Source organism: Cervus elaphus, chromosome 26 (assembly GCF_910594005.1).
Source record: "Cervus elaphus chromosome 26, mCerEla1.1, whole genome shotgun sequence".
NCBI lineage: Eukaryota > Metazoa > Chordata > Mammalia > Artiodactyla > Cervidae > Cervus > Cervus elaphus.
The window spans coordinates 22287498-22314379 of record NC_057840.1 but is presented as its reverse complement, the minus strand read 5'-3'; the positions used below and the strand labels follow the sequence as shown (position 1 = coordinate 22314379).

The window sequence follows — 26882 nt, the reverse complement described above, 5'->3', positions numbered from 1 at the left end:
TGGGGATCAGTGCTCTCCCATCCTCACAGGGGCAACTAAAAGAAAGCATAGGAAAAGAAGCCGCAGAGATGGGGGAACTCCAGCCTCCCCAGGAGTCCATTTTCCTGTCTACATGTAGGATGCATGGATGAAGGAAAAGACATGTCCACCAGCTTTTAATCCCATTTCCTTTAGGAGAGGTCATATTCTTCTTCCTTTAAACCTATTTTTCTACTACCATTTTACTTAGGTAATGAAGAACTGAGTTTTCTGCTCTAGGTGATTTGTAACAAGTCTTTTAATTTGCTGAAGGATTGTGTTGCCTAAATTTTATATTATTAATAGGACATAGCATACCAAATGTGCTTCTTTGATGTATTCAGAAGGAAGAAAAGGTAAGTATTGATATATAGCATTAGAGTCACAAATTTAGGATCTTATTTTGCTTCAGAATGCTTTGAAACACTTAATTATGAAGATAACTCTATTTATGAACTTGTCCTCATTAACTTAGTACTTAGCAAGATATTGGAGTTCATTAGACATTGCAGCTGGAATACTGCTTCAGTTTTTTTTTTTTTTTTGATGATTAAAAAATTTCAAAATTTTATTATTCCATTACAGTGTTTAGGACGCATGCCATTGTCTAGAAATTTAACACATCCAAATCAACAAAAAAAGTGATAATAAATAAGTTGATATCTCTTTCCTGCTTCTTACATTTTTCTAAGACTACACTGTGCCTAACTAAACAGTATTTTAGACTAGAAATTTTTTAAAGTAGCATTACCACATTTTTTTTTAACATGAAGACAGAATATACTTCAGTTTAGGAAAAGTCTGTCACCAATAAAGTTATGGACAGAGTTGTAGAGCTAAGTCCTTTTCTTCATTTAACTCAGCAGGTAGCCCTGAAAGCATGAGAAAAAGTTAGCAAGGTAGATTCCAGAAAGTTCCTTCCTGTCCTTTAATTCTCAAAGCACCCCCCCCCCAATATTCTAGAATTCTGTTCAAAATTCTACTCAGCACAGTCAGCTAAGTCTCAGTTCTAGATTGGTACTTGGTGAATAACCTCTTCATTAACTCTTAATACTTCTGGTATTTGTTTCAAGTATGAATTTAAACTCATTCAGAAATAAATATATTCTCTTTATGTTTCATGATCAGAATTTTCTGTAATGTAATAAATTTCATGAAAATTCTGTGAATGAAGGTTAGAACCCAGGACAGATCTACATCAGCAAAGCCAGGATTCAAACTGCAGCCGTGAAATTAAAAGATGCATTCTCCTTGGAAAAAAATTATGACCAAGCTAGACAGCAAATTAAAAGCAGAGACATTACTTTGCCAACAAAGCTCTGTCTAGTCAAAGCTATGGTTTTTCTAGTAGTCATGTATGAATGTGAGAGTTGGACTATAAAGAAAGCTGAGCGCCAAAGAATTGATGCTTTTGAAATGTGGTGTTGGAGAAGACTCTTGAGAGTCCCTTGGACTGCAAGGAGATCCAACCAGTCAATCCTAAAGGAAATCAGTCCTGAATATTCATTGGAAGGATGAATGCTGAAGCTGAAACTCCAATACTTTGGCCACCTGATGCAAAGAACTGACTCATTGGAAAAGACCCTGATGCTGAGAAAGATTGAAGGCAGAAGGAGAAGGGGATGATAGAAGATGAGATGGTTGGATGGCATCACCGACTTGATGGACATGAGTCTGAGCAAGCTCTGGGTGTTGGTGATGGCTAGGGAAGCCTGGTGTGCTGAAGTCCATGGGGTCCCAAAGAGTTGGACATGACTGAGCAACTGAACTGAGCTGATGTAGTTTATTTGAGTTCCTTTAGTGTCATCTGCAGAGGGGTATTCAGTTCATTCTGATCGGAAAACATGCTACATGGCAATTTCCCCTTTTTTTACTCTAAATTTATGTTAAAAATTTCTTTTAAAATTGCTTCTTTGTTGCATTAAATTCTAATATTTAATGATACAAGTTATACTCTCCTCTCCAGACTCAAACTGCTGGATTCCCTGACACAGATTTAGTTCCTTCTGTATTCTGGCAGCTTCCTCCAGTCCTGTCAATGTCTCTTTGAATGTATTGGCAATACGAACATAGAGTAATACACAGGACTGGTCAGTTTATGAAGGAAGGTCCTATCACCTCCCTAGCTCTGAAGACCATACACCTATTAACAGTCTGATTGCATTTATTTGGCAAGATACCTTAGCCAAGATTGTTCCTGGCTAAATAAAATAAAAGCCCAAGATCAGAACTCTTATGCAGATAAAAGCTTATGTGCAGATAGTGTAGTGGGGGAAGTAGAACCAGGAAATGGGAATAGGGAACGTAAAGAATAAAACAGAAGGAAGAAAAGCCAGAGGGTGACCACTGTGGGTAACTGGGAGTCTGTCCACCCACAATACTCTGAAGAGCTGAGTAATGCACATCCGAACTGACTGTGGGAACAGAGGAAAGTCTCATTGGTTCCCTTCCCTCTGGCTCCCTTCCCTCATTAATCCCTGGTCAGGGGACGTCATTGACCCTGGGCTGTCAGGCCCCTCACCCTTCCAGGTCTGTGCGTGTGCAAGGCCGATTCTGACATGAGGGATATGAAGATACGAGGGGAGTAAAGACGTGAGGGGTGTGAAGTGCCCAGGAGTGAAGCCCCTCACCAGCAGCAATGGCTGTGAGAACAAGTGGGCTGAGAGGATGAGGGGGACAGGGACAAGAGGTATCCAGTGCAGGTAACCGCATCCCAAGACCAAGTCGTATTTAACTTGAAGTTTGCTAACCCTGTCAGTCTTTTATTTCTGTACAACTGGGTTTATTGTTGGTATTGTCTAAGATTTCAAAAGTTATGTATCCCAAATATTCTAGAGAGAGATTGAACCTTTGAGATGATTTTAGAGATAAGAAAATGGGGGCACAAACAGATGCAACAGATCTCCCGCAATCACAAAATTAGTCTAAATAACTGCCTCAATTTTCTGCTTCATTTTGTCGAGGTCTTTTAAATTACGCTTTGGGAAAATATCTCTTAGGCCGCTAGAACTGCAGAATGATGGCACAGAATTCGAATACCATCACCTTCATTAGGAGCTGTCTTCAAGCTTGATTCTGCCAATCATGCAGATGTTTATTTCTTAGCTCACTGAGTTCACATTGGTACTGGAGTTTGTTAGCAAGAGAAGTCATTATCATTGTCTTCATTCTGCTTTTCTTTATCATGCAACTAACACCCTGAAAGTGTTTATGTTTTCTTGTTGTTGTTGTGGATTTGAGATCCAGCAGCACAAATAGCTGTGTGCTTAGATCAGGTGTGTCCAGAAACAAAGGTGGCATAGGAGAGGTCAAGAACCTCCCTGTGCCCAGATTCCTCTTCTGTAAAATGGGGACAATTATAGTACCACCATAAAGAAGGCTGAGCACCAAAGAACTGATGCTTTTGAATTGTGAGAAGGCTCTTCAGAGTCCCTTGAACTGCAAGGAGATCAAACCACTCAATCCTAAAGGAAATCAACCCTGAATATTCACTGGAAGGACTGATGCTGAAGCTGAAGCTCCAATACTTTGGCCACCTGATGCAAAGAACAAACTCATTGGAAAAGACCCTGATGGTGGGAAACATTGAAGGCAAGAGGAGAAGGGGGCGACAGAGGATGAGATGGTTAAATGGCATCACCGACTCAATGGACATGAGTTTGAGCAACTCCAGGAGATGGTGAAGGACAGGGAAGCCTGGTGTGCTGCTGTCCATGAGATCACAAAAAATGGGACACGACTTAGCAACTGAACAACAATAACAACAACCCATGGGGCTATTATGAAGCTAACATGATTTAATGTTTGTTACTGCCTTATAATAGTGCCAGACACATAATAAGTTCTGTTATATCACACCTATAAAATCAGTCTCTTTGGGGGAAAGCTTTTGTTTGATTGTTGGTTTTTGACTTATTTTTTAAACTGCATCATTAACACTAATTTTTTAATTCAAAACGTCCAATTCTTCTACCTCTTAGGTGTAGAAGAATTGGACATCTCTGTAGTTACTTATTTACATACATTTAGCTTATATTGTGTACTGTCTTTTCATTACTTATGTTATAACTTTCTCTTACAGCATTAAATATAATAAGACTGTTTCCCTACTAGACTCTGGGCTATAAAAATATTGTCTGCCTAAAATTTTCCACCCTGTTTTTAACAGCAATTAGTAATTTTGAGAAACAACAAATGAACAACAGCAACAAAATAACTCTAAAAAAGTAGAAGAAATATAGATGTGCCAGTTGTATCTCCTGATACAAAATTTAAATTGCAGTAACCACTTGGATGGGGTATTGTGTTGATGGTTCTTATTTTGGGCTCATTTAAGCTGAAAAAAATGTATCCATTATGAGCTGTATTTAATATAATTATGATGGCTTTTCCATCAAGTGGAAATAGCAATAGCCCCATCATCTTTCTCACAAGTTTTATATAATTGAAAATTTTCACTTTTGAAAAATGTAACACTTTTGCGGGTAAGCAGCATTTTGCCCATATGACTTGACTCAAAAAAGTCAGTAATTAAATATGCTACCAACTTTAAAATAGTCTGTTTGCATAAGTTATTATTCATGAATGGACGGATTCGTTTATTCTTCCTGAGGATGGGAACACAGCCACATCTCCTTTAGAAAGTTCAAAAGCTGCGGTGCCTCCTTGTTGACAATTGCTGACGAGATAGTCAGAAGAGATTCAGGAGTTGTCTCAGCAAAACAGTAATTTAGAAACTTATTGTCTGTCTGTTGCTTCTCTTTGAAATATCTTGACAAGGCAGTGTCTGTAGGATGATTTTAATTCTTGATTTTTCAACATAAATTTCCACCCCTTCCCCGCTGTCTGTTGGCAGTAGGAGCACCAGCTCAGAAATCTGTAAACACGCCGGCTCTTTTAAAGAAAATTCTGGGGCATAAAGAAGTCTGCCCATCGTGGCGGCCTGGCCTGCTGGGTTCAAGCCACTGAAAGCAGCCGCCGGGGAATTTCTCAGCCTTTTGGAGACTGTCTCAGTTCTCTGAGTTTGTTCAAGTGTACCAGGGCTGTGTGCAACGGAGGACGCCTGCTGGGTGGGTTTGCTCTCCACCCAGGAGCTCAGAAAAGGTGAGAGGGCTCTTTCACATCGTCTCTTTTTCTTGAACTGACACAATGCTTTCTTCAGCAGGTCCCTCTGCCAGGGAGTGCTCCGTCTCACATCGCTCACACTGGGACATTTTTCCACATTTCCAGGATTATGGCCACTTTTACTTAGATCTATGTGTGCTGCCTCCACGTACAAAGAAGCACTTGGGGACAGGATTAGTAGGATTAGAAGAGATTCACATATGTCCAGTTCAAGCAATTGGTATTCAAAGCTTTACACTTTCAAATGCCACCAAGAGAGAGAAAAGGGGCAGGGAGCTTGCTTTGCATTTCAGCACCTTCAAGAGAGGAACAGGGCTTTTGATTGGTGTTTAAAGCGGAGGGGATAAACAGATTCCTCCTTGGTTTAATCCAGTCCAGTACCCTGGCCTCTAATCTGGGGACCCAAATAGCAGCGCCGCCAGGCTCTAAAATCACAAACTTCTGCATTTGGGAGGTTGCTGGTGTTCGGGCAACACACCACGGCACAGCTTTTGACAGCAAGTTCCTTTCCCCGTTGTGGTTTACTGTTTGATATATAAGCATTCCTTCAGGATTTCCCTTGCAAAAGATTCCTAACTCTGTGTGTATGGACCTAACTATGAAACTCAGCTTCCTGGCAATGATTTGTAGCAGAGGTTTGATTTGTTTTCATGTATATTGATGGTGAGGGTGGGAGGGGTGGTAAGGGGCAGAATGGATGACGCAAAGGAAGAGGTAATAGAATGACTCTTGAAAGCTGAAAAACAGCTGTGGAAATAATGAAGCTATTTCTTGTATTGGGTTGGCCAAAAAGTTCACTTGGTTTTTTTCTTTCACACAACGTAATAGAAAAATCCAAATGAACTTTTTGGCCAAACCAATACTTCATGTAAAGACAGAAGGAGACACGCCTCCACAACAGAACTAATTTTCTTATCAATCACTATTTTTTTCAGGTCATGACACAACCTATATTTTTCTTTTGATCTCCCCATCCTAGAAAGGCCCATTTTCTTTTATGAAGGAACAAAACAGCCACAGAAAACAACAACCACATTTTAAGGTTATATCTAGTCCATAACTTCCATAAACAAACGTGTAAGAAAAGTTTTGCTGTAGATTGTATTATATGTTGTTTTTAACTTAGCAACACTGACCCTTTGATTATAAGGTTCTATTTTGATGGATTTTAATAGTACTTTGACATCTTTCCCAAGCCTGTAGATTTTTTAAGAAGTTAACTTCTCATAAACTCTGAAATGTTACTTTCAATGAAAAGATGTTGCTAAAAGTCCTATTTCTTTTTTTAGGAATAAGCCTCTCTAACTAAATTTATTTTATTCATGGAAAAAGATTTACACTAGTTATTACTGGACCTGGGATCCAGTCGCCAATCTGTCATTAATTAAATATTAACCTAAGGGAGTCATTTATTTTCTCTTTGCCCTCAGATTCTTCAGGCATAAAATAAAGAGATTGGACTAAAATGTTAATAGCTTCCATTCTTGGCACAGCACAGTTTAAAAACTGTCTTTACATACTTTTTAAAAGTATTTCTGAATTTAAACACTGTATTTCTCTTCGTAATCATTTTAAAAGAAGTCACTTATCTCTGCCATGGAACAGTCACATTTCACAAGACAAAGATGTTACCCTAAAACAAATTAACTGCAATATCTCTTGAGCAGGAATTACCTGAAGTAGATATTTTACAGTGAGATGCCATCTCTGTAAGACATGATCTTAAATACCAAAAAAGCTTCTGTGGTGCCAAATTACATCTGTCTGTTATCTTTTTTTTTCCTTTTTTCCAGTTCATTTTCTATTATTCATATTAGATAAATTCTATTATTTTGTCTTCAGATTCACTGCTGCTTTCCTCTGTCATTTCCTTTCTTGCATTTTACCCATGCAAAGAGATTTTTATTTTGATGACTGTATTTTTCACTCAGAAAATTTTTGTTTGGTTCTTTTTTATTAAACTGTAGTTGAGTTGCAATGTTGTGTTAGTTTCTGGCATATAGCAAAGTGATCATCTTTTTGTATGCTGTTTCATTGTAAGTTATTGCAAGATACTAAATAAAGTTTCCTGTTCTATACATTTGGACCTCATTGTTTATCAGTTTTATATGTAGTAGTTTGTATCTGCTAATTCCAATCTCCTAATTTATCCCTCCCCTCCTTTCCCTTGTGGTAGCCAAAAGTTTGTTTTCTATGTCCTTAAGTCTGTTTCTGTTTTGTAAATAAAGTTCATTTATACTATATTTTAGATTCCACATATAAGTGATATCATATGATATTTGTCTCATTTCACTTAGCATGATAATCTCTAGGTCTATCCATGTTGCTGCAAACAGCATTATTTAATTCTTTTTTATGGCTGAATAATATTCCCGTGTGTGTGTGTGCGTGTGTGCATGTGTAGTCTATATCTTCTTCATTCATCTATCGTCAGGCATTAGGCTGCTTCCATGTCTTGGCTATTGTAAATAGTGCTGCAGTGAACATTGGGTACATGTTTCTCTTTGAAGTACAGTTTTTGCTTGACATTTGCCTAGGAGTGGGATTGCTGGCTCATGTGGTAACTCTATTTTTAGTTTTTCAAGACATCTCCATACCATTTTCCATAGGGTTCCTTTTTCTTTACACCCCCTCCAGCGCCCTGTTTGTTGACTTTTTAGTGATAGCCATTCTAACCAGTGTAAAGTGATACCTCATTGTAGTATTGATTTGCATTTCTTTAATAATTAGTGATGCTGAGCATTTTTTCATGTACCCGTTGGCCGCTGTATGTCTTCTCTGGAGAAATGTCTATTTAGGTCTTCTGCCTGTTTTTTGACTGCGTTGTTTGTTTCTCTGTTATTGAGTTATATGAGCTGTTTGTATATTTTGGAAATTAAGCCCTTGTTCCTTGCATCATTTGCAAATATTTTCTCCCAGTCTGAAGACAATCTTTTCATTGTGTTGATGGTTTTCTTTGCTGTGTAAAAACTTAAAAGCTTGATTAGGTCCCATTTATTTACTTTTGCTTTTATTTCTATTGCCTTGTGAGACTGACCTAAGAAGACATTGCTATTATTTATGGCAGAGAATGGCTTACCTATGTTTTATCCTAGGAATCTTTTTGGTGCCCTGTCTTATATCTAAGTTTTTAAGGCATTTTGAGTTTATTTTTAGATATCGTGTGAGGGAATGATCTAACTCCATTGATTTACATGCTGGTTCTTTTTTATATCCCCTATTTCTTTGCCAAGTTCTTCCACTTTTTTTATCTGTTTCAAGTGTATTTGCAATTGCTCTTTGAAACATTTTTGTGACGGCTGCTCTAAAATCCTTGTCAGATGATTCAAATATCAGTGTTATCTTTGTGTTAGCGTCTGTTGATTCTTTTCTCTTTCAAGTTGAGGTTTTCCTGTTTCTTAGTATGATAAGTCATTTTCGATGTGTCCAGGACATTTTGAGTTATCATGCTAGGAAACTCTAATTCTTATTCAAATCTGTTTTATTGTAAAGCAACTGTACTCCAATTTAAAAAAATTAAATATAAAAAAATAAAATTTTAAGAAGCTGTTTTATTTGCAGATCTTTGTGAAAACTACTCTAGCAGGGGGAGAGAGGCACAGATTCTTTGCCACTGGGTGAGGATACTAATCCGGACTCTCTGCTCCTTGTAATCAGACATTGATAATAACCATTCAGAACGATCCAGTAGACACAGTACAGATTTGAAAGTTGGACAACACTGAGTTGACTCCTGTCTTCCCACTTATTTACTACGTCTCTTAAGAATATGGCACATAACCTTATTGAGCCTCAGTTTCCACATCTCTAGGTAGGGATGATAATATACACCTCAGAGGGTATTTCCAGGACTGGGAATTTTACATGCAAAGAGTCTAGCACCTAGTAGATGTCTGACAAATATTAAGCATCTCTGACTATAAAGCATCAGTGTCTTTCAAAAGGACATGCTGTTGAGCACATAGCCAAGTGTTTTCTAAGGAACAGAAACGTCACAGATCTATTTTCTCTCCATATTCTTTCTTAGATAATTCTTTTTTCTAAAAATTAATTTATATGTGATACAAACACATTTGTGAAAACCTCCTCTTGGTGTCAGTGGTGCAGCTTTCAGGCCAATGCCTTTCAATTCACTTAGACCTACATTTCCTTGCTGCTTGAATTACTTCAATTACTTCACACAATTGAATGACTTTATTAAAACTGCTGCTGAAAACTTATCATTAAAAAAATCTCATTAGAGTACGTTTGATTTTCAAGGATACTATATTTCTTCATAAGCTTATGGTTTTATTTATGGCGTATTTTTATTTTATTTCTTAGTACTTACTTTTCATTGTGGTAAAAATATACCTGACATAAAATTTACCACCTTAACCATTTTTTAAATATACAGTTCAGCAGTATTCAGTATATTAACATTTTGGTGCAACCAGTCTCCAGAACTTTTGCATCTTCTGAAACCTTGTCCCCATTAAACAGCAGTTCCCTACCTCTCCCTCCCCCAATCCATGGCAACCACCATTCTACCTTCTCTTCTTATGGATTTGATACTCTACATACCTCAGATGGGCTTCCTAGGTAACTCAGTGGTAAAGAATCCTTCTGCCAAGCAGGAGACACGGGTTCGATCCTGGGTCGGGAAGATCCCCTAGAGAAGGAAATGGCAACACATTCCAGTTTTCTTGCCTGGAAAATCATGGACAAAGGAGCCTGGAAGGCTATAGGTCATAGAATCACAAATGAGTTGGACTTGACTTGCAACTAAGTCCAACAACAAACCTCATATAAATGAAATTCTCTTTTTGTATTTCTCTTTTTGTGATGACTTTCTTATTTAATTTGCCATAATGTTCTCAAGTTTCATCCATGTTGTAACATTTTTTCTTTTCTAAGAAAGAATAATATTCCACTGAATGTATATATTATATTTTACTTATATATTCAACTATCAATGGCATTTTGGTTACTTCTATTCATTGGCTATTTATGAAGAATCCTATGAATATGGGTGTACGAATATGTGTTTGAGATCCTGCTTTTCTTTTTTCTTTTTTTTGATAAGCATCCAAAAGGAGAATCTCAGTAATATTAAATTTACATGCCTTATTTTGAAAGAAAAGAGGAACTGAATATTCCCTCTCTATAGCCGCAGACTGTGTGTCATGTAAATTTTTTAAATGCTCGTTATTATGTTTAAATCTAGGAATGCCAGTTAAAATGAATATGGCTGCAAATAACAGAATATCCAAGTATTCTATGACTTTAACATTATAAGACATTTATTAGATTCAAGAATAAGACTGTTAGGAAGTTAATCCAAGTCTGGTCTGGTAACTCAACCAATGCTTGCTCTCTGCTTCCCTTCTGTTCTGCCAGGCTTTTACATTCTCATGCAGCCTCAGTATCACAAAGTGACAGCCACGCCTAATAACTTTTATTCTCAAGAAGCAAGAAGTGAAAGTAAAAGAGATTTCCTTTCATCAGAGAAGGAAGCAACTTTCCCAGAAGCTTCCAGCAAGCTTTTTTATTCTCAATGGCCAGAACAGAGCCATATGGCCATTTTTATCTCAAGTAGAAAAAGCAAGTATCTGAAAAAATGGAAATAGATTACCACGCTTGAGACCTATCTTGAGTCAGCCCCTTTTGTATATATGACACTATGATCACATTGTCAAATATACAAAATTAGACATCTGTTTAGACAAGGAAGACGGTGAGGTATGATTTGGGCAGGCAACTGGTGGTACCTGTATGGTGGGCCCCAAACCCCCAGCATCTGACTTTCCTGTGTTTGGAGGATGACAGAACAGCCGTGTGATCACTGGTGCATACCTGCAGTGCGCCTGGGTGTGGGCGGTGCTGGCAACCACGCTGCACTTCCTTAATCCATTTACTTTCCCATTCTCCTAAAAGACTAGTTCATATCATGTATCTCTTTAAATCATCAGCTTCCCATTCTCCAATTCTTACTTTCAGAAGTAACCTTGCTTCTTATTCAACTGAGAAAACAGGATTAATACAAGATAATGTGCAGACGCGCCTGCCACCACCTCTACCTTCCTGCACCTGAGCGTTCCTCGTAAGGTCTGTCCTCTCCTTCTGTGCATAAGCCCACCCCTTCTCACCCATTCAAAGGCATAGACCCAGCAGTTGTCCTTCCTCACATTGTCAATTTCCTTTCATTACTAGAGGGCTTCCCTTGTGGCTCAAACAGTAAAAAATCTGCCTGCAATGTCAGAGACCTGTGTTCAATCCCTGGGTCAGGAAGATCCCCCTGGAGAAGGGCACGGTGACCCACTCCAGTATTCTTGCCTAGAGAATCCCATGGACTGAGGAGACCGGCGGGCTACAGTCCATGGTGTTGCAAACAGTTGGACACGACTAAGGTTCTAACACTTTCATTGCTAGATCACACCCAGAAATGTATAAGCATGCTGAGGTTTCTCCCATCTTAAAAAGGAAACATGGTCCCAGTAACTGCATCAGTTTTCTGCTTCTCTTTTCAACAAAACTGTATGATAGAGTTTTTTAGTTACATTCTTCAATTCTTCCTTTCCCATTTTTTCTGGAACCGACTCCATCCTGACTTCTTCCCCCACTATCCCATCAACACTACTCTAGTCTAGGTTGTCAATGACCTGCATCTGGATAAATCCACAAGATGAGATCGAGGTCTTTGTCTTATCCTTAGCTCCCAGGATATCACCATGTGTGGACTTTCCTGCTACCATAGTGGCTATTCCTTCTGAGTTTCCTTTGTTGCCTCCTCCTTTTCTTCCCTCTTTCCAGGAAATGCACCAAAGCTCAGTCCTTGGAATGTTCTCAACTTTATCTAAATCCACACCACCTGGGGTGTGCTGGGAGCAGGACGGTAGAGTAGAATGACAAGCACTCATCTTTTCCTGTGAGAACTCCAAAACTGCAACTCGCTGCGGAACAACCATCAATGGGAGAATGTTGGATCCTATCAAAAAATGATACCCCATGTCTAAAGGCAAAGGAGAAGCACTAAAATCCTAAAAGATGCTGCTGCTAAAGTGCTGCACTCAATATGCCAGCAAATTTGGAAAACTCATCAGTGGCCACAGGACTGGAAAAAGTCAATTGTAATTCCAATCCCAAAGAAAGGCAATGCCAAAGAATGTTCAAACTACCGCACAATTGCACTCATCTCACACACTAGTAAAGTAATGCTCAAAATTCTCCAAGCCAGGATTCATTAATATGTGAACTGTGAACTTCCAGATGTTCAAGTTGGATTTAGAAAAGGCAGAGGAACCAGAGATCAAATTGCCAACATTTGCTGGAGCATCAAAAAAGGAAGAGAGTTCCAGAAAAACATCTACTCCTGCTTTATTGACTATGCCAAAGCCTTTGATTGTGTGGATCACAAGAAACTGTGAAAAATTCTTCAAGAGATAGGAATACCAGACCAGCTTACCTGCCTCCTGAGAAATCTGTATGCAGGTCAAGAAGCAACAGTGAGACCAGACATGGAACAACAGACTGGTTCAAAATTAGGAAGGGAATATATCAAGGCTGTATATTGTCATGCTGCTTATTTAACTTATATGCAGAGTACATCATGAGAAACACTGGACTGGATGAAACTTAAGCTGGAATCAAGATTTCCAGGAGAAATATCAATAACCTCAGAAATGCAGATGACACCACCCTTATAGCAGAAAATGAAGAAGAACTAAAGAGCTTCTTGATGAAAGTGAAAGAGGAGAGTGAAAAAGCTGGCTTAAAACTCAAGATTCAAAAAGTTAAGATCATGGCATCCAGTCCCATCACTTAATAGCAAATAGACAGGGAAACAGTGGAAACAGAGAGAGACTTTATTTTTTGAAGCTCCAAAATCACTGCAGATGTTGACTGCAGCCATGGAATTAAAAGATTCTTGCTCCTTGGAAGAAAAGCTATAACCAACCTAAACAGCCTATTAAAAAGCAGAAATATTACTTTGCTGACAAAGGTCGGTCCAGTCAAAGTTATGGTTTTTCCAGTAGTCATGGATATGAGAGTTGGACAGTAAAGAAAACTGAGCACAGAAGAATTGATGCTTTTGAACTGTGGTGTTGGAGAAGACTCTTGAGAGTCCCTTGGACTGCAAGGAGATCAAATGAGTGAATCCTAAAGGAAATCAGTCCTGAATATTCATTGGAAGGACTGCTGCTGAAGCTGATACTCCAATACTTAGGCCATCTGATGAGAAGAATTGACTCATTGGAAAAGACCCTGATACTGGGAAAGATTGACGGCAGGAGGAGAAGGGGATGACTGAGGATGAGATGGTTGTATGGCATCACCGACCCCATGGACATGAGTTTGAGCAAGCCCCAGGAGTTGGTGATGGACAGGAAAATCTGGTGTGCTGCAGCCCATGGGGTTTCAAACAGTCGGACATGACTGAGCAGCTGAACTGAACTGACACCCCTTGGAGATTTTACCTAATCTCTTTCCTTGAATGGCAGGAATGTTTATACAACTGCCTACTTAACATTTTCATTTGGATAGGAATCACAGACTTAACATATCTAAAACATCTTCTTCCTCAGTCTTTCTCATCTCAGTTGATGTTGTTCAGTCACTGAGTTGTGTCTGACTCTTCGCAACCCTATGAACTGCAGCATGCCTGGCTTCCCTGTCCTTCACCATCTCCCGGAGTTTGCTCAAACTCATGTCCATTGAATCCATGATGCCATCCAACCATGTCATCCTCTGTCATCCCCTTCTCTTCTTGCCCTCAATCCTTCCCAGCATCAGGGTCTTTTCCAATGAGTCAGTACTTTGTATCAGGTGGCCAGAATACTGGAGCTTCAGCTTCAGCATTAGTCTTTCCAATGAATATTCAGGACTGATTTCCTTCAGGATTCACTTGTTTGATCTCCTTGCAGTCCAAGGGACTCTCAAGAGTCTTCTCCAACACCACAGTTCAAAAGCATCAATTCTTCTGTGCTCAGTTTTCTTTATAGTCCAACTCTCACATCCATACATGACTACTGGAAAAACCATAGCTTTGTCTAGACAGAGCTTTGTTGGCAAAGTAACATCTCTGCTTTTTAATATGCTCTCTAGGTTGGTCATAGCTTTTCTTCAAAGGAGCAAGTGTCTTTTAATTTCATGGCTGTAGTCACCATCTTCAGTGATTTTGGAGCCCAAGAAAAGAAAATCTGTCACTGAATCCACTTTTTCTCCATCTATTTGCCATGAAGCGTTCGGACCAGATGCCATGATCGTAGTTTTTTGAATGTTGAGTTTTTTTTTTTTTTTTTAAGTACAAAATAATTTATTACAGCATTATATAGGTTGGCATTATTTTACAGTGAATTCTTTTCTTTCAACAATTATGAATCTAAATATTAACTTAGTGTGAAGGAAAACAATTTTAATTAGAACAGTTTCTCTAAATAAAATCTCTTTTGAATTTATATTTGTCTTAAAAGGAAGTATTAAAGTTACAGACATATGGTTCTGAAAAAAACATATTCAATGATGCTATTACTGTTTTCTGTACAAGATAGAACAAAAGCTATCCCCCCCTAAATATTGCTCAACACCACTATGTTTTAATAGTTACACTGTTGCAGGGAGGAAGCCAATTCTGACTCCATGTTGGAAATGGTTTCTTTGACTTGCTTTTGTTATGATCATACTTAATGGCTTGGCTGGAGGACTCTTGCCCTGTGCTTGCCTATAAATATAAACTAAAGTGCCTTTGTTCAGAACCCTGTCTACCTGCAGATGGCTGAAGGGAGAAATTAACACATCCCCTGACTAAAGCCTGCCATGAATGTTGAGTTTTAAGCCAGCTTTTCACCATCCTCTTTCACCCTCATCAAGAGGCTCTTAAGTTCTTCTTCACTTTCTGCCTCTAGAGTGGTATCATCTGCATATCTGAAGTTGTTGATATTTCTCCCGGCAATCTTGATTCCAGCCTGTGCTTCATCCAGCCTGGCATTTCGCATGATGTACTCTGCACATAAATTAAATAAGCCAGGTGACGATATACAGCCTTGATGTAGTCCTTTCCCAATTTTGAACCGTTGTTCCATGTCTGGTTATAATTATTGCTTCTTAACTTGCATATAGGTTTCTCAGGCGACAGATAACATGGTCTGGTATTCCCATCTCTTTAAGAATTTTCCACAGTTTGTTGTGATCCACACAGTCAAAGGCCTTAGTATAGTCAATGAAGCAGAAGTAGATGTTTTTCTGGAATTTCCTTGCTTTTTCTGTGATCCAACAGATGTTGGCAATTTGATCTCTTATTCCTCTGCCTTTTCTAAATCCAGCTTGTACATCTGGAAGTTCTCAGTTCATGTCCTTTTGAAACCTAGCTTGAGGGATTTGGAGCATCACTTGGCTAGCATGTGAGATGAGCGAAATTGTACAGTAATTTGAATAGTCTTTGGCATTGCCTTTCCTTGGGATTGGAATGAAAACTGACCTTTCCCAGTCCTTTCCTCAGCCACTATTGAGTTTTCCAAATTTGCTGGTATAATGAGTGCAGCATTTTAACAGCATTGTCTTTTAGGATCTGAAATAGCTCAGCTGGAATTTCATCACTTCCACTAGCTTTGTTCATAGTAATGCTTCTTAAGGCCCAGTTGATTTCACACTTCAGGGTGTCTGGCTCTAGGTGAGTGACCACACCATCATGGTTATCCTGGTCATTTAAACTTTTTTGGTATGGTTTTCTGTGTATTCTTGCGACCTCTTCTTAATCTCTTCTTCTTCCATTAGGTCCTTGGCATTTCTGTCCTTTATTGTGCCCATCCTTGCATGAAATGTTCCCTTGATAGCTCCTGTTTTCTTAGAGATCTCTAGTCTTTCCCATTCTATTGTTTTTCTCTGTATCTTGGCATTGTTCATTTAAGAAGGCTTTCTTCTCTCTCCTTCTGTTCTCTGGAGCTCTGCGTTCAGATGGATATATCTTTCCTCTTCTCCTTTGCCTTTCACTTCTCTTCTTTCCTCACCTATTTGTAAGTCCTCCTCAGACAACCATTTTGCCTTCTTTAATTTTGTCATCTGCACAATTATTTTCATTGTACAGGTGACAGAATGAAAGTTCTAAAGTAAGTGTGTACTTCTAGAAAAAAGCAAATCCTATCCAGGAAATGTGATGGGTTGTAAAGTCTTTTTTTGTGTAATATCTGCCTCTGGTCTTCCTAACCATTAGGAAAACACTGTCATCAGTGGGGAAGTGGAGTTTCTATGTTTACAACATAAAAGTTATCCAAAGAAATGTTTTACGCCTATCCAGGAACTCCTCTTTCCCATGATTCTATGGTATTTAGATGCTTTGGCCAGAAGATAGCTTATTAGGGAAACCGACACAATATTCTTTGCTGACGTGTATTCTTTGCTGATGTTTGTTTTGCGCCCTTTGTCGCTGATGGCCTTGTCAAATAAGAGGGGACGGACCTCACAAACAGAGAGGAACTCTGCTGTGGTTATTCTGCGCTGCGCTGTGCTTGGCCGCTCAGTCGTATCTGACTCTTTGTGACTATAGCCTGCCAGGCACCTCTGTCCATGGGGTTTCTTCAGGCAGGAACACTGGAGTGGATCCTCCTCCAGGGCATCTTCCCAACCCAGGTATCAAACCCAGGTCTCCCGCATTGCAGGTGGCTTCTTAATCATCTGAGCCACCAGGGAAGTTATTCTAGTCCAGTCTTTAAAAAGGTTTTCAAACCCCTGGTTGCATATGCTCTTCAGATTTTAGTTTTTAGTTTCTATAGCTACTTAAAATTCTTAAGGTGAATTGGTTAGAAGCTCTTGATGGACCCACATCTTTCCTGCCACATGCCTTTCAGCAATATTTTTCTATTGGGGATCTGTTCTTGGCATCACTTTGCCAAAGACATTATTTTCCATTTAATACAATTACTTCAAGTACTAACTCTAATGGGAGCAAAAGAGCTATTACCCCTTGCTTTATTTTCACAGGGGACAAAACTTTGATAAAAAGATAGATCCATTCCAGCAATAATACTTGAAAATTTTACACATAATTGCATTTGATCTTTTTTTGACATAAAAAGATCACATATAAGAGTTTTTTAAGGAGAAAAATAATTTTGACTCTGGAAAGAATTTAAAAATTAGTTTATAAGTTCACTCAACAAAATAAAAACTGGCTTTTTCTAGTAATGAATTTCTAGTCTTGTATTCTTATTGAGGTATGTCTTGTATTATAAGCAAGTACTGGGACATTAAAGTTGTCCTTCAGTATAAAATTGATAAAGTTAAAAGCTTTTGTTTCTTTTTGCCAGTGGAAAAAATCAAGAATTTGTTTGGCAGCCTTGTCCAGCTAGGAGGTTTATAGCATTAATTTTTTAAAACTCTTAATTTTTAGCAGGGCTGCAGTCTGATAATGTATTCCATATGCCATTCGATCTCTACGGTAGTTTTGATGGTACTTGTAAGTACCGCCTCCGAAGAAGTCCTCAGTGTCTTCATCCTCACAGCTTATCTCAAGCAATTTGACTGAGACACACACATACATACATTTGCAGGATGTATGAATGGTGAGCAAAGTGCCATAGAAACAGAAAACTTGCTCTTCCTGGGTCTTTGGAAAATGGCTACAAGTGGGCTCTGTATTAAAATATTAGAATTAACGTTAACTTTTCCAAAAATGTTTAAATTAATAAAATACATGAGGAGCACTTTCATGCAAACAGCTCTTGAAAATGCACTTAAGAGTGAGGTTAGGTTTATGTATTATGAACAAAGGACATATACAAGTGTGTTTTATCCCCTCTCTTTTCTTTCCCCTGTTTACAAAGTTCTCTTTTTTCCTAAAAGTCTACCCATATTTATTATACTTGCCATTATAAAAAGGAGAAAAAACAAAGTGCTAAGGTATCCAATTGAAACGTTCATTTCTGTGAACATTAATAGTCCAGTATTCTGTAATTTCATAATTATCAAGGATTATAAAAAACAATCAAAATTACTAAGAAAATATGAGGGTTTAGAAAATTATCGTTTCCTTCACCAATGTCTTGAGTAATGTTATTTTCTAAATGTTAACTTCCATTGTCATTTTATGTTGTAAAAAATAACATATTCCAAATATATAAGACTTTTTTACTACCAGTTCTTGACAGCTGAGAATATCATTTCATTTAAGCAAGAGATTCAGACTAGTCTACAAGTGAAATATAGGATAACTAAATATCTACAAATTTTGAGTAATACTTTTCCAGTTTCCAACCTGCTTCCTCTTTTCAGATCCCACTCCCAAGATAAAAGAAAAACAGTACTTGAAACTTCAGTTGTCTGGATAATTGCTTCAATTTTATTATATATCATAATATTAAAGATGAAAATGAAAATTCTGCCAACATTGTAAATGGTGACAATTTGGGCTTTATAAACTTTATACTCAAACTGTTGATGTTATGCAAACAAAATAAAACATATTACTAAATAGAAAAAAACAATGGTCTAGTGAGAAAGGAGTGTATATCACATTTCTATGTGTCTTTAGAAATGATGAAACAGAATTCACCTGGTTTGTAGCACATATTATGTATAAAATCAGTTGATCTGTGGAAATGTTGATTTTCAAAAACTGCCATTTTGACTTTTCAAGATTAAGTGGCAGACTCTTTAATCATTTTTTTTAAAATAATGTGTGCAAATATAACATTTCAAATGCAATTCTACCTCTCAGAAGGTGTACTGTTTTCCTTTGTCTCCATTAGCATCTGAAAACTAAACTATTCCTTTTTATTTAGAACTCAAAGGCTTCAAATAAATATTTTAGTATCTTTAATATTTTATGCAAATATAGATGTAAGTTTTGGAACACACATGTATAGGTACTCACAATAAAAAGCAATGTGATAAACTGACAACATGAATGTTAGCATCTCTTTAATTTTCTGTTGCTTGATAGGTAGGTTCTTATCATTCTTACCACTTTGTGGTATATATTCACATACTTTATGTATAAACCTGAATTTATTGAATACAAAATGAAAATAATACACATACTACCCAAGATATTTATCTCTAAAAGAAATATTTATCTTTAAAATAAAACTAAATTCCTTAAGCATTTTAGCAAAGAATATAGCAATATGTGATACATTTAATTATCTAATTGAATATACCAAGATGATAAAATAGCTTCCAAAAGAAAAAGCAGAACTTAGTATTCCATGTTATTTTATATTGATATCAAATTGTAGACAGTGACTTTAAAATCATAAAAGAAGAAAATTAATAACAATAAAATACTAATAAGAAATCATCTACTTAGTGCTTGTTAAAGTATTGGTATTAATGGGGCCACAAATTCAAAATGTCAGGATGCATGCCAAGAATGTGTGTATATGTATGCAAATTTTAATATAAACTCATCAGTTTAAGTGATTGATCACCAGTGATATTTAAATCAACCTAAACGTTCCAATCTTGAGGAAAAATGTTTTCAATTTATTGGCTTTCTTTAGAAGGAAAACTCAGTAGAGGTTTTGGCAATTGAGCAGATGTTTCCAGAAAGGAAAAAAAAAGTACTTAAGTATGCTCACTAATTGAGCAAAATCCTATAAATGAAACCCAGAAGTTCATATCTCCTTTGACTTTTGTCAGTCTTTAAATAATTATAATGAGACTGTAAGTTCTGGCCAGCCTTGTAGCTTATGCATCATTAAAATCAAACTTCTACTTCTGCCAGTGGATTAACTTGTCTATATATCCACATAATTAGCACTTCATCATTTTATGTTATTCTGGGATTTCCTCTCACCCTCCTATCTCACATCCAACATTGCGAAAAAAGCAGTTACTATCTCTTCATAAAATTCTGGTGTCCTTCAACTTCTGCTATTTTCCTTGTATGAAAATCAAATTTTAAAAAGGTGAGGAGAAATACTGGACAGATCATGCGTGTTGGAGATATTATGTAAAATATGGGAAAACCCAGAAAGCTAAAGCACGTTAGCCGACCGGCCTAGATCCATCCCCTTGGGTCCTTCTAGCACCTATTTAATTGTTGGGTTTTCGATTTTGGCATCTCCGGCTTCGGGGACGGGGGGTTTAGCACTCTCGCTACATTCCATCATTCAGGATGCGCTGCTGGGAGAAGAGATAATTTTTGCTTGGCTGCGATTTATGTTGACATTTCATTTTTTAAAACTTGATGTCTTCTTCTTTTTTTTTTTTTATACCGGCTTCTTTGATCAACCCAAGAGTCTGGATGACCCGGTCCCCGTTGCTATTGTTGCGAAGTGAATGTTTTACTCAGCAGATAAAGAAAGAAACTACTTTTTTGAGAAGTTCCTCCGTGGTCAACTAGTTTTTAGGCTATTCCTCCGGTGGCCCGTGACGGAGCATCTTTAGAGATATTTGGGTTTCCCTTTTATCCCTTTTGTTTCCGAAGGGGGGTTGGGTTAAAAGGTGAAGCCCACAGGGCAGCCTCCTGCTGTTCGGTCTTGGCCAAAGTTTCTGCCGGTCAAGTTTGAGGCTTGAGCGAGAGAAGCCCGCGGACGCGGTCGACTGACCGGCTCCTCACAGTGGCCGCCCGGCAGGTCAGCCAGCGTGACACTTGTCGCTGGACTCTTAGGAGGGCTTGGGGGGTGTGGGGGGTGGCGATCGCTCCAGAGCCCAAATCGCCGCGGCCTCGGGCAGAGCGGCAGCTTCTGGCGAGGAACTCGGCGGCTGGAACTGCGGAGCTGCGCGCACCGGGCCACCGGTAAGACACAGCCCCCCGGCGATCTGGAGATGGGAGGGGGTCGGGAAGAGCAGCGAAGCCGCTGGAGGGCGCGGTCCCCTGAAGCCGGGGCTGCGTCCCGTCCCGGGCTGCGGAGCTGAGGCTGTGCGCCAGGGGCGCGCCGGCCAGGCAGGGCGGCTCTTCCTCTCGGGTCCCCGCGCCGACCTGCTACTTTTCTAGTGTTGTGCAGAGGCTGAGAAACTCACAGGCTCTTCCCAGACCCGAGACTGCCTGGCCGGGAGCAGCCCGCGGGCCTTGGGACGCACCTGTTGCTGCAGCACGACCCCCGCCTCCCCGCCGTCGCCCACCCGGACAGCCAGGGCGCGGGGTGTGGCCTGGAGAGCGCGGCCCCGCTGCCGCCCGCCCGCTCACTCCGCTCCAGGCCTGCCGGATGGGCCCCCGGCCAGGGCCAAGGTCACGGCGCGTCTCGGATTGAGGTTCCTTTAGGCAGCCGCTGGCTCGGCCCAACGCCAGCTGCCTTCCTCTCTCTCCCCTCCCAGCACGGGCCGGGGGGTGGGCGATGGCAGAGAAGACCCTCGGAAAGCAATCCATCTGCTTGCCCGAGTGGGATTTCCAGCCTGCTCCCTTTCGGGCTGCGGGCTTATCCCGAGGGGCTGAGCTCGGGGGTGGGGGAGTCGAGTGGAAGTGCGTTCTCCGAGTCCAAAGCGACTCCGCGAGACAGGCGCCCAGGAGCAGCGCCCCCGCTGCCTGGTGCGCGCCTCTGCCGTTTCGGCCCTGGCTGGTACCAACCCATTTTATGGCGAGCAAAACTGTAGTCACTCTCCCTCTTTGCCAAGAGCCAAAGAATGGGGAACAAGCCTCCCAGGAGAGGATGGGACTCCTGGAAGGCTAAAAGTGTTTGCCTGGTTGGGGCCTTGGGCCTTGAGCCATCCCAGGCTCACACAAAGTGGCCCTTGGGGAAAGCAGAGGGCGACTAGAGAGGAAAGGACCGGCGCGTCCCAGACTGTGCCCGAGGACCTCAGGCCAGGACACACTCCAAGCATTGCCTCCGTACTGGAGCCGAAAACCTTTTGGGGATGGAGTGGATCTGGTCCGTGCAGGCAGAGGCCCGGCGCCCCTTCTGCACCCGGTGCAGCCCCCCTTGGGCATGGCTGCTGTCAGCCTATGTCCCTCTCTCCGTGGAAAGATGCAGCGGGGGGAAGAGGCTTCTGTTTCAGACTTCCAAAACACAGCCCCCAGTCTCTTCAGCCCCGCAAGTGAATTCTTTAGTTTGTATTGAGCGGACTGCTCCCCACCCCCACCCCCATCACACACTCTTTCCCTCCCCGCTCCCCCTGCAACTTTACCTTCTCTATTAATTGGCAGGGCGGGGGGAGGAGGGAGATTTTACATTTTATTTCATATTGTCCATTGAGAAAATAGGGATTTTTTAAAAGGTAAATACCTTTCAGCGGCCTGATTTTTCTACTCCTTTATTTGCAACCCTTCTGCTCAAACTAGACCTTGCTACTACTTACTGAAGTCAAAACTGAGCATTCTCACATGGGGCCTGGGAAGGACAGAGGTCAGGAAGGTGGTTTTGACAGGGGGCCGGGCCTGTGTACTGGCCCAAAGGCAAGGAAGCCGCTTCAGCTCGGGTCTAGCGCTCCCGGCTCCACACACCTTGATCAGCAGCAGAGCCTCTGAAGGCTGTGGTCTGGACCACGCCTCTTCCCCCAGCTTCCGTCCATCACCTGGGGCGTTGTCCGAACGTGTGCGTTCTGGAACCCTGTTGCTCAAAAGCAGCTCAGGGGATGCCGTTATCTGAGTTCAGATGGGCCAGTCCGGTGCATTAGGAAACATTCCTTTTGCTTGGATATTAGGAGTGCGTTTGGACATCAGTGGATTTTTCATTTTAAGAAACTTTCTTTGGAGGCGACAGGAGAATGAGAGGCTTCTGCCCAATCTTCAAGGGCACTAAGATCCTGGCCTTGACGAGGGGTGCTGGCCATTTCCTTTATTTTTTCTTTACGGAGAAGCAATGATCGGTGCCGAGAAAGGATCCGTCCCCACGTCGCGTCTCCCCACCCGACCTGCTTTCGCGGCGTGACGGTGACGAGGCACAGCCTCACGGAGCGCGCGAGCCCGGGGACCTGGGCGTGCATCCCTTTCCTGTCGGCCGCTCCATTTGCGTCAATGAAAAGTGAAGCCTCTTTTACCTCGCGAGTCCTGGAGGCTTGCAGCGACTCTGCGGCGCAGTGTGAGGCCCTGACTGCTCGAGATTCCGGGATTGTTTCAGTTTTGCACTTGTCACCCAGACACTCAGCCGCAGCCTAATATTTTTCTCCGGTTCCTCCGAGGCCGGAGCGTGGAGGTGCCCAGGTTTTTCTAGAGGCTGCCCCTGGGGCCGCTTCCCTTCCGGGGATTTCTGCCTTCCGGCCTCTCACGCGGCTTAGCTAGTTCCGACTGACAAAAACTCAGCAAGGGGGAAGAAAGGTCGGCGCCGAGCTCCCCCCTGGAACCGAAGGCTCCAAACTCCAGGCCCCCTCTTTATTCCCCAGCATGGACTTGCGCGGGACCGCAGGGCCCACGCGCTGACGCACAAGAGGCTCTTCAGATCTCATGGTGCCAAACCACACACGCACACACACATACCCACAGTCGTAGTTTATTATTCGACCCTGAGCTCCCGCTCTCCCGGACCGCGGGTGTGGGGCGGCCCCGGCCGGGGAAAGCGGAGCCGCCGACGCTCCGCCCGGGCGCGCACAGCGCTGGAAGGCCCGCCGGCCGAGCTGCGGGAGGGGGACCGCTCCGCCATCTTCAGCCGGCGCCGGGGTCCGGGAGTTGGGGGTGGCCGGAGAAGAAACAGTCTCTCCCGGTGTTCTCGGGAAACTTTGCAATCCTTAACTCCCTTCCTCCTCCTCCCCGGCCACTTTTCCTCTCGTCTCCTTCTCGTCTCATTGGAACGCCAGGGTAGGTTTGTTTCCTCGTTTCCAGGTCTAAGAAGTTACAGAATCTGGCAACATTGAAATTCTTTCAGTAATCTATTTTTCAAAACGAAAGAAAAGATATAAAAAGCCAGAGACCCATTCTCACAGCAGCGCTGGGGGCACACCCCCGTCACCAGATACGGACATCCCACTACAACCGCACCGGAGGGCCCCATAAACAAAATAAGCACAATGTCAGTGATTAGGGAAAGAAACCTAATAAAATGACCTTCAGGCCGTGCACGTTGGCAGGCATCCCGCCCCTCCCACCTTGACCCCGGCGTGTTGAACCTGCCCTTCCTGCGCATCCCCGTCATTGAAACCGTTCTACTGAAGCTTCTTTTTGCCCACGTTTTCCAAAACTTGGGAGTAGCTGTGAAAGAGAGGAGAGAATGTTTCAATTCCTCTTTCCAACCCCAGAGGAATCTCCACCTGGCTCCCTTCCATTTCCTTCCTTCGGTGCCTTGAGGTGTGCTTTGGTTAGGGAAATTAGGAAGGGGAGTGGGGTGGAGGAAAGTTGTTTCCTTTTCTTTCTTTCTTTCTTTTTTTTTTTCTAATCCAGAAGGCGCGAGCTGGAGCGGTGAGTGTGTCAATCAGAGGGTTTTGTGCCTGGGGGCTCCTAGCAGTTCCGAGCAGAGGTGTCCCAGGGCGGCCCCACAATGAATATGAATAGGAATCCTTGCTAAATGGGACAGCAAAGCGCACCGCCCTGAATGATGGCGCGTCATCCTAACCAGCCCAGGATAGATAGGAGGGTTCCTTTTGTCTCTTTTCTCCGCCGCAGCTCTATAAAAGCCCCTCTTTTTCAGCGTGAGGTTAGTTCAAGCACTCACCAACGAGCTGTCTAGGAAACAGCCAAACCAGAGAGAAGGGAGTGGGGAGGGAGAAAGGCGGGGAAAGGCAGTGTCTCAGCTTTTCTTCTCACGTCTTGCCGCTGAGAAGTGGGCTGCTGGGCTCTGCAGTTTGTTTGTTTGTGTTTTTTTTTAATTCAAGATTTTCTCTAATTTCCCGCCTAAAGCTTCCCCACGGTAGGGCCGCATCCCTTATAATAAGATGAATTCTGATTCAAGCTCTGTCTCCAGCAGAGCTTCATCTCCGGACATGGACGAGATGTATCTGAGGGACCATCACCACCGCCATCACCACCACCAGGAGAGCCGCCTCAACTCCGTCTCGTCCACGCAGGGCGACATGGTGCAGAAGATGCCCGGGGAAAGCCTCTCGCGGGCCGGCGCCAAGGCCGCGGGCGAGAGCAGCAAGTACAAAATCAAGAAGCAGCTGTCGGAGCAGGACCTCCAGCAGTTGAGACTGAAGATCAACGGACGCGAGCGCAAGCGGATGCACGACCTGAACCTAGCCATGGACGGGCTGCGCGAGGTCATGCCGTACGCGCACGGGCCCTCGGTGCGCAAACTCTCCAAGATCGCCACTCTCCTGCTGGCCAGAAACTACATCCTCATGCTCACCAGCTCCTTGGAGGAGATGAAGAGGTTGGTTGGTGAGATATACGGGGGCCACCACTCGGCCTTCCACTGTGGGACCGTGGGCCACTCGGCCGGCCACCCAGCGCACGCCGCCAACGCCGTGCACCCGGTGCATCCCATCCTGGGCGGCGCTCTCTCCTCTGGCAACGCCTCGTCGCCTCTGTCCGCTGCCTCGCTGCCCGCCATCGGCACCATCCGGCCTCCCCACTCGCTGCTCAAGGCGCCGTCCACGCCTCCCGCGCTGCAGCTGGGCAGCGGCTTCCAGCACTGGGCCGGCCTGCCCTGCGCCTGCACCATCTGCCAGATGCCGCCGCCGCCGCACCTGTCCGCTCTGTCCACCGCCAACATGGCCAGGCTGTCTGCCGAGTCCAAGGACTTGCTCAAGTGAGCAGCGGGCCGGCCCGGCTGCGGAGGTTGAGGGGAGAGCGGCGGGCGGGAGGGGTCGGGTCGAGGTGCCGGGCCCGGAAGGAAGGGGAAGCTGGGCGCGTGGCCCATGGGAGGGTGGGCGGCGGTGGGACCTCCTAGTGGCCTCCCACACTGCCTGAGAGATCTCAGATCCTACTTGACCCCCGGAGGGACAGAACTAAGACCAAACTGCAATCTCTAGGTCGTAACGAAGGGGGACTTGAATCAGACGTCGTGTGTCTTGCATGCATGCTTCTTTTCCATGGCGCGCCACTTTTTCTCACTGCCATAGGCTCTTGTCAAGACTGCATTTGCTGTATAAAGACAGGATCGGTGTAGTTAAACACTTGGCGAAGGGACTTTCGAGTTGGCTCTCTCTGGCTCTGCGTTCTTACCTTGGAAAAGACAACCATCCCTTTTGTGAGAAACAAATGTAAATATTTCCCTTTGATGGGTGCAGTTATGACTGTCTATCCGCTGGACAGTTGATTTTCTAGAGACAATGTGGGGAGAGAGAGGAGGGAAAAGAGATAAGAGAGAAAGAGAGAGGGAGAGAGAGAAGAACAGAGGGAGAAAAAAAAATGTATCTCAGAGACAAAATGTATCTCAAGACCCAAGTTTTGAATTTCAACTCCGGTCCAGGGCATGATAAACTCTTCTGTGGGTTTTCCTTAAGATGCAGTGTAGGTCGAAAGAATGCATGCACGCTTCTAAATGAATCTCTTCTAAACATGTTGTGCAGGCCATGGTGCCATTTTCCTTGTAACAAGGATTTATTAGTGAATTCTCCGAAGTACTCCATATATCTGTCTGTGGTTGTAGGAAATGAACAAGGGGGCAGAGTGCAAAGACCCAAACTCACGCACAGGCGCTTCTCCCCCACCCCCACCCGCCTTCAAACTTCATTCCCAACTTTCCTGGGCTGTTTCATGGGCCGGTGATTGCAAGAGCTTGGGCTCCCTCCACTAGCTTGCCCCACCCCCACCCCACCCCCCCTTGCTCAGTTATTCTGCATGCGGGGCCGCTCTCTCCATCCTCAGCTTTGAAAACTTACTGTGGTTTCGGGAGGGGTGCTGGTTTTATTTTCCTGAACATTTGCTTGAAATATTTTGTTAGGGCTTCAAAGACAAGACCTGTCTTTATTTTTTATATATTCTTGATAACTATGATATATTTATTAATAACCAG

At 42.5% G+C, this 26882-nt stretch overlaps 1 protein-coding gene across 1 annotated transcript; it reads left to right on the top strand.

The window, feature by feature from the left end:
• Positions 1-24858: 24858 nt before the first annotated feature.
• On the top strand, positions 24859-25677 carry OLIG3 (oligodendrocyte transcription factor 3). The gene has a single exon (XM_043887944.1). It carries the CDS (start codon positions 24859-24861, stop codon positions 25675-25677), a length of 819 nt encoding a protein of 272 aa, XP_043743879.1.
• The last annotated feature ends 1205 nt before the right edge of the window (positions 25678-26882 follow it).

What these genes read in the sequence shown, in the direction of transcription:
- OLIG3 (XM_043887944.1), top strand. Translation starts at nt 24,859, where the DNA reads ATGAATTCTGATTCAAGCTCTGTCTCCAGCAGAGCTTCATCTCCGGAC.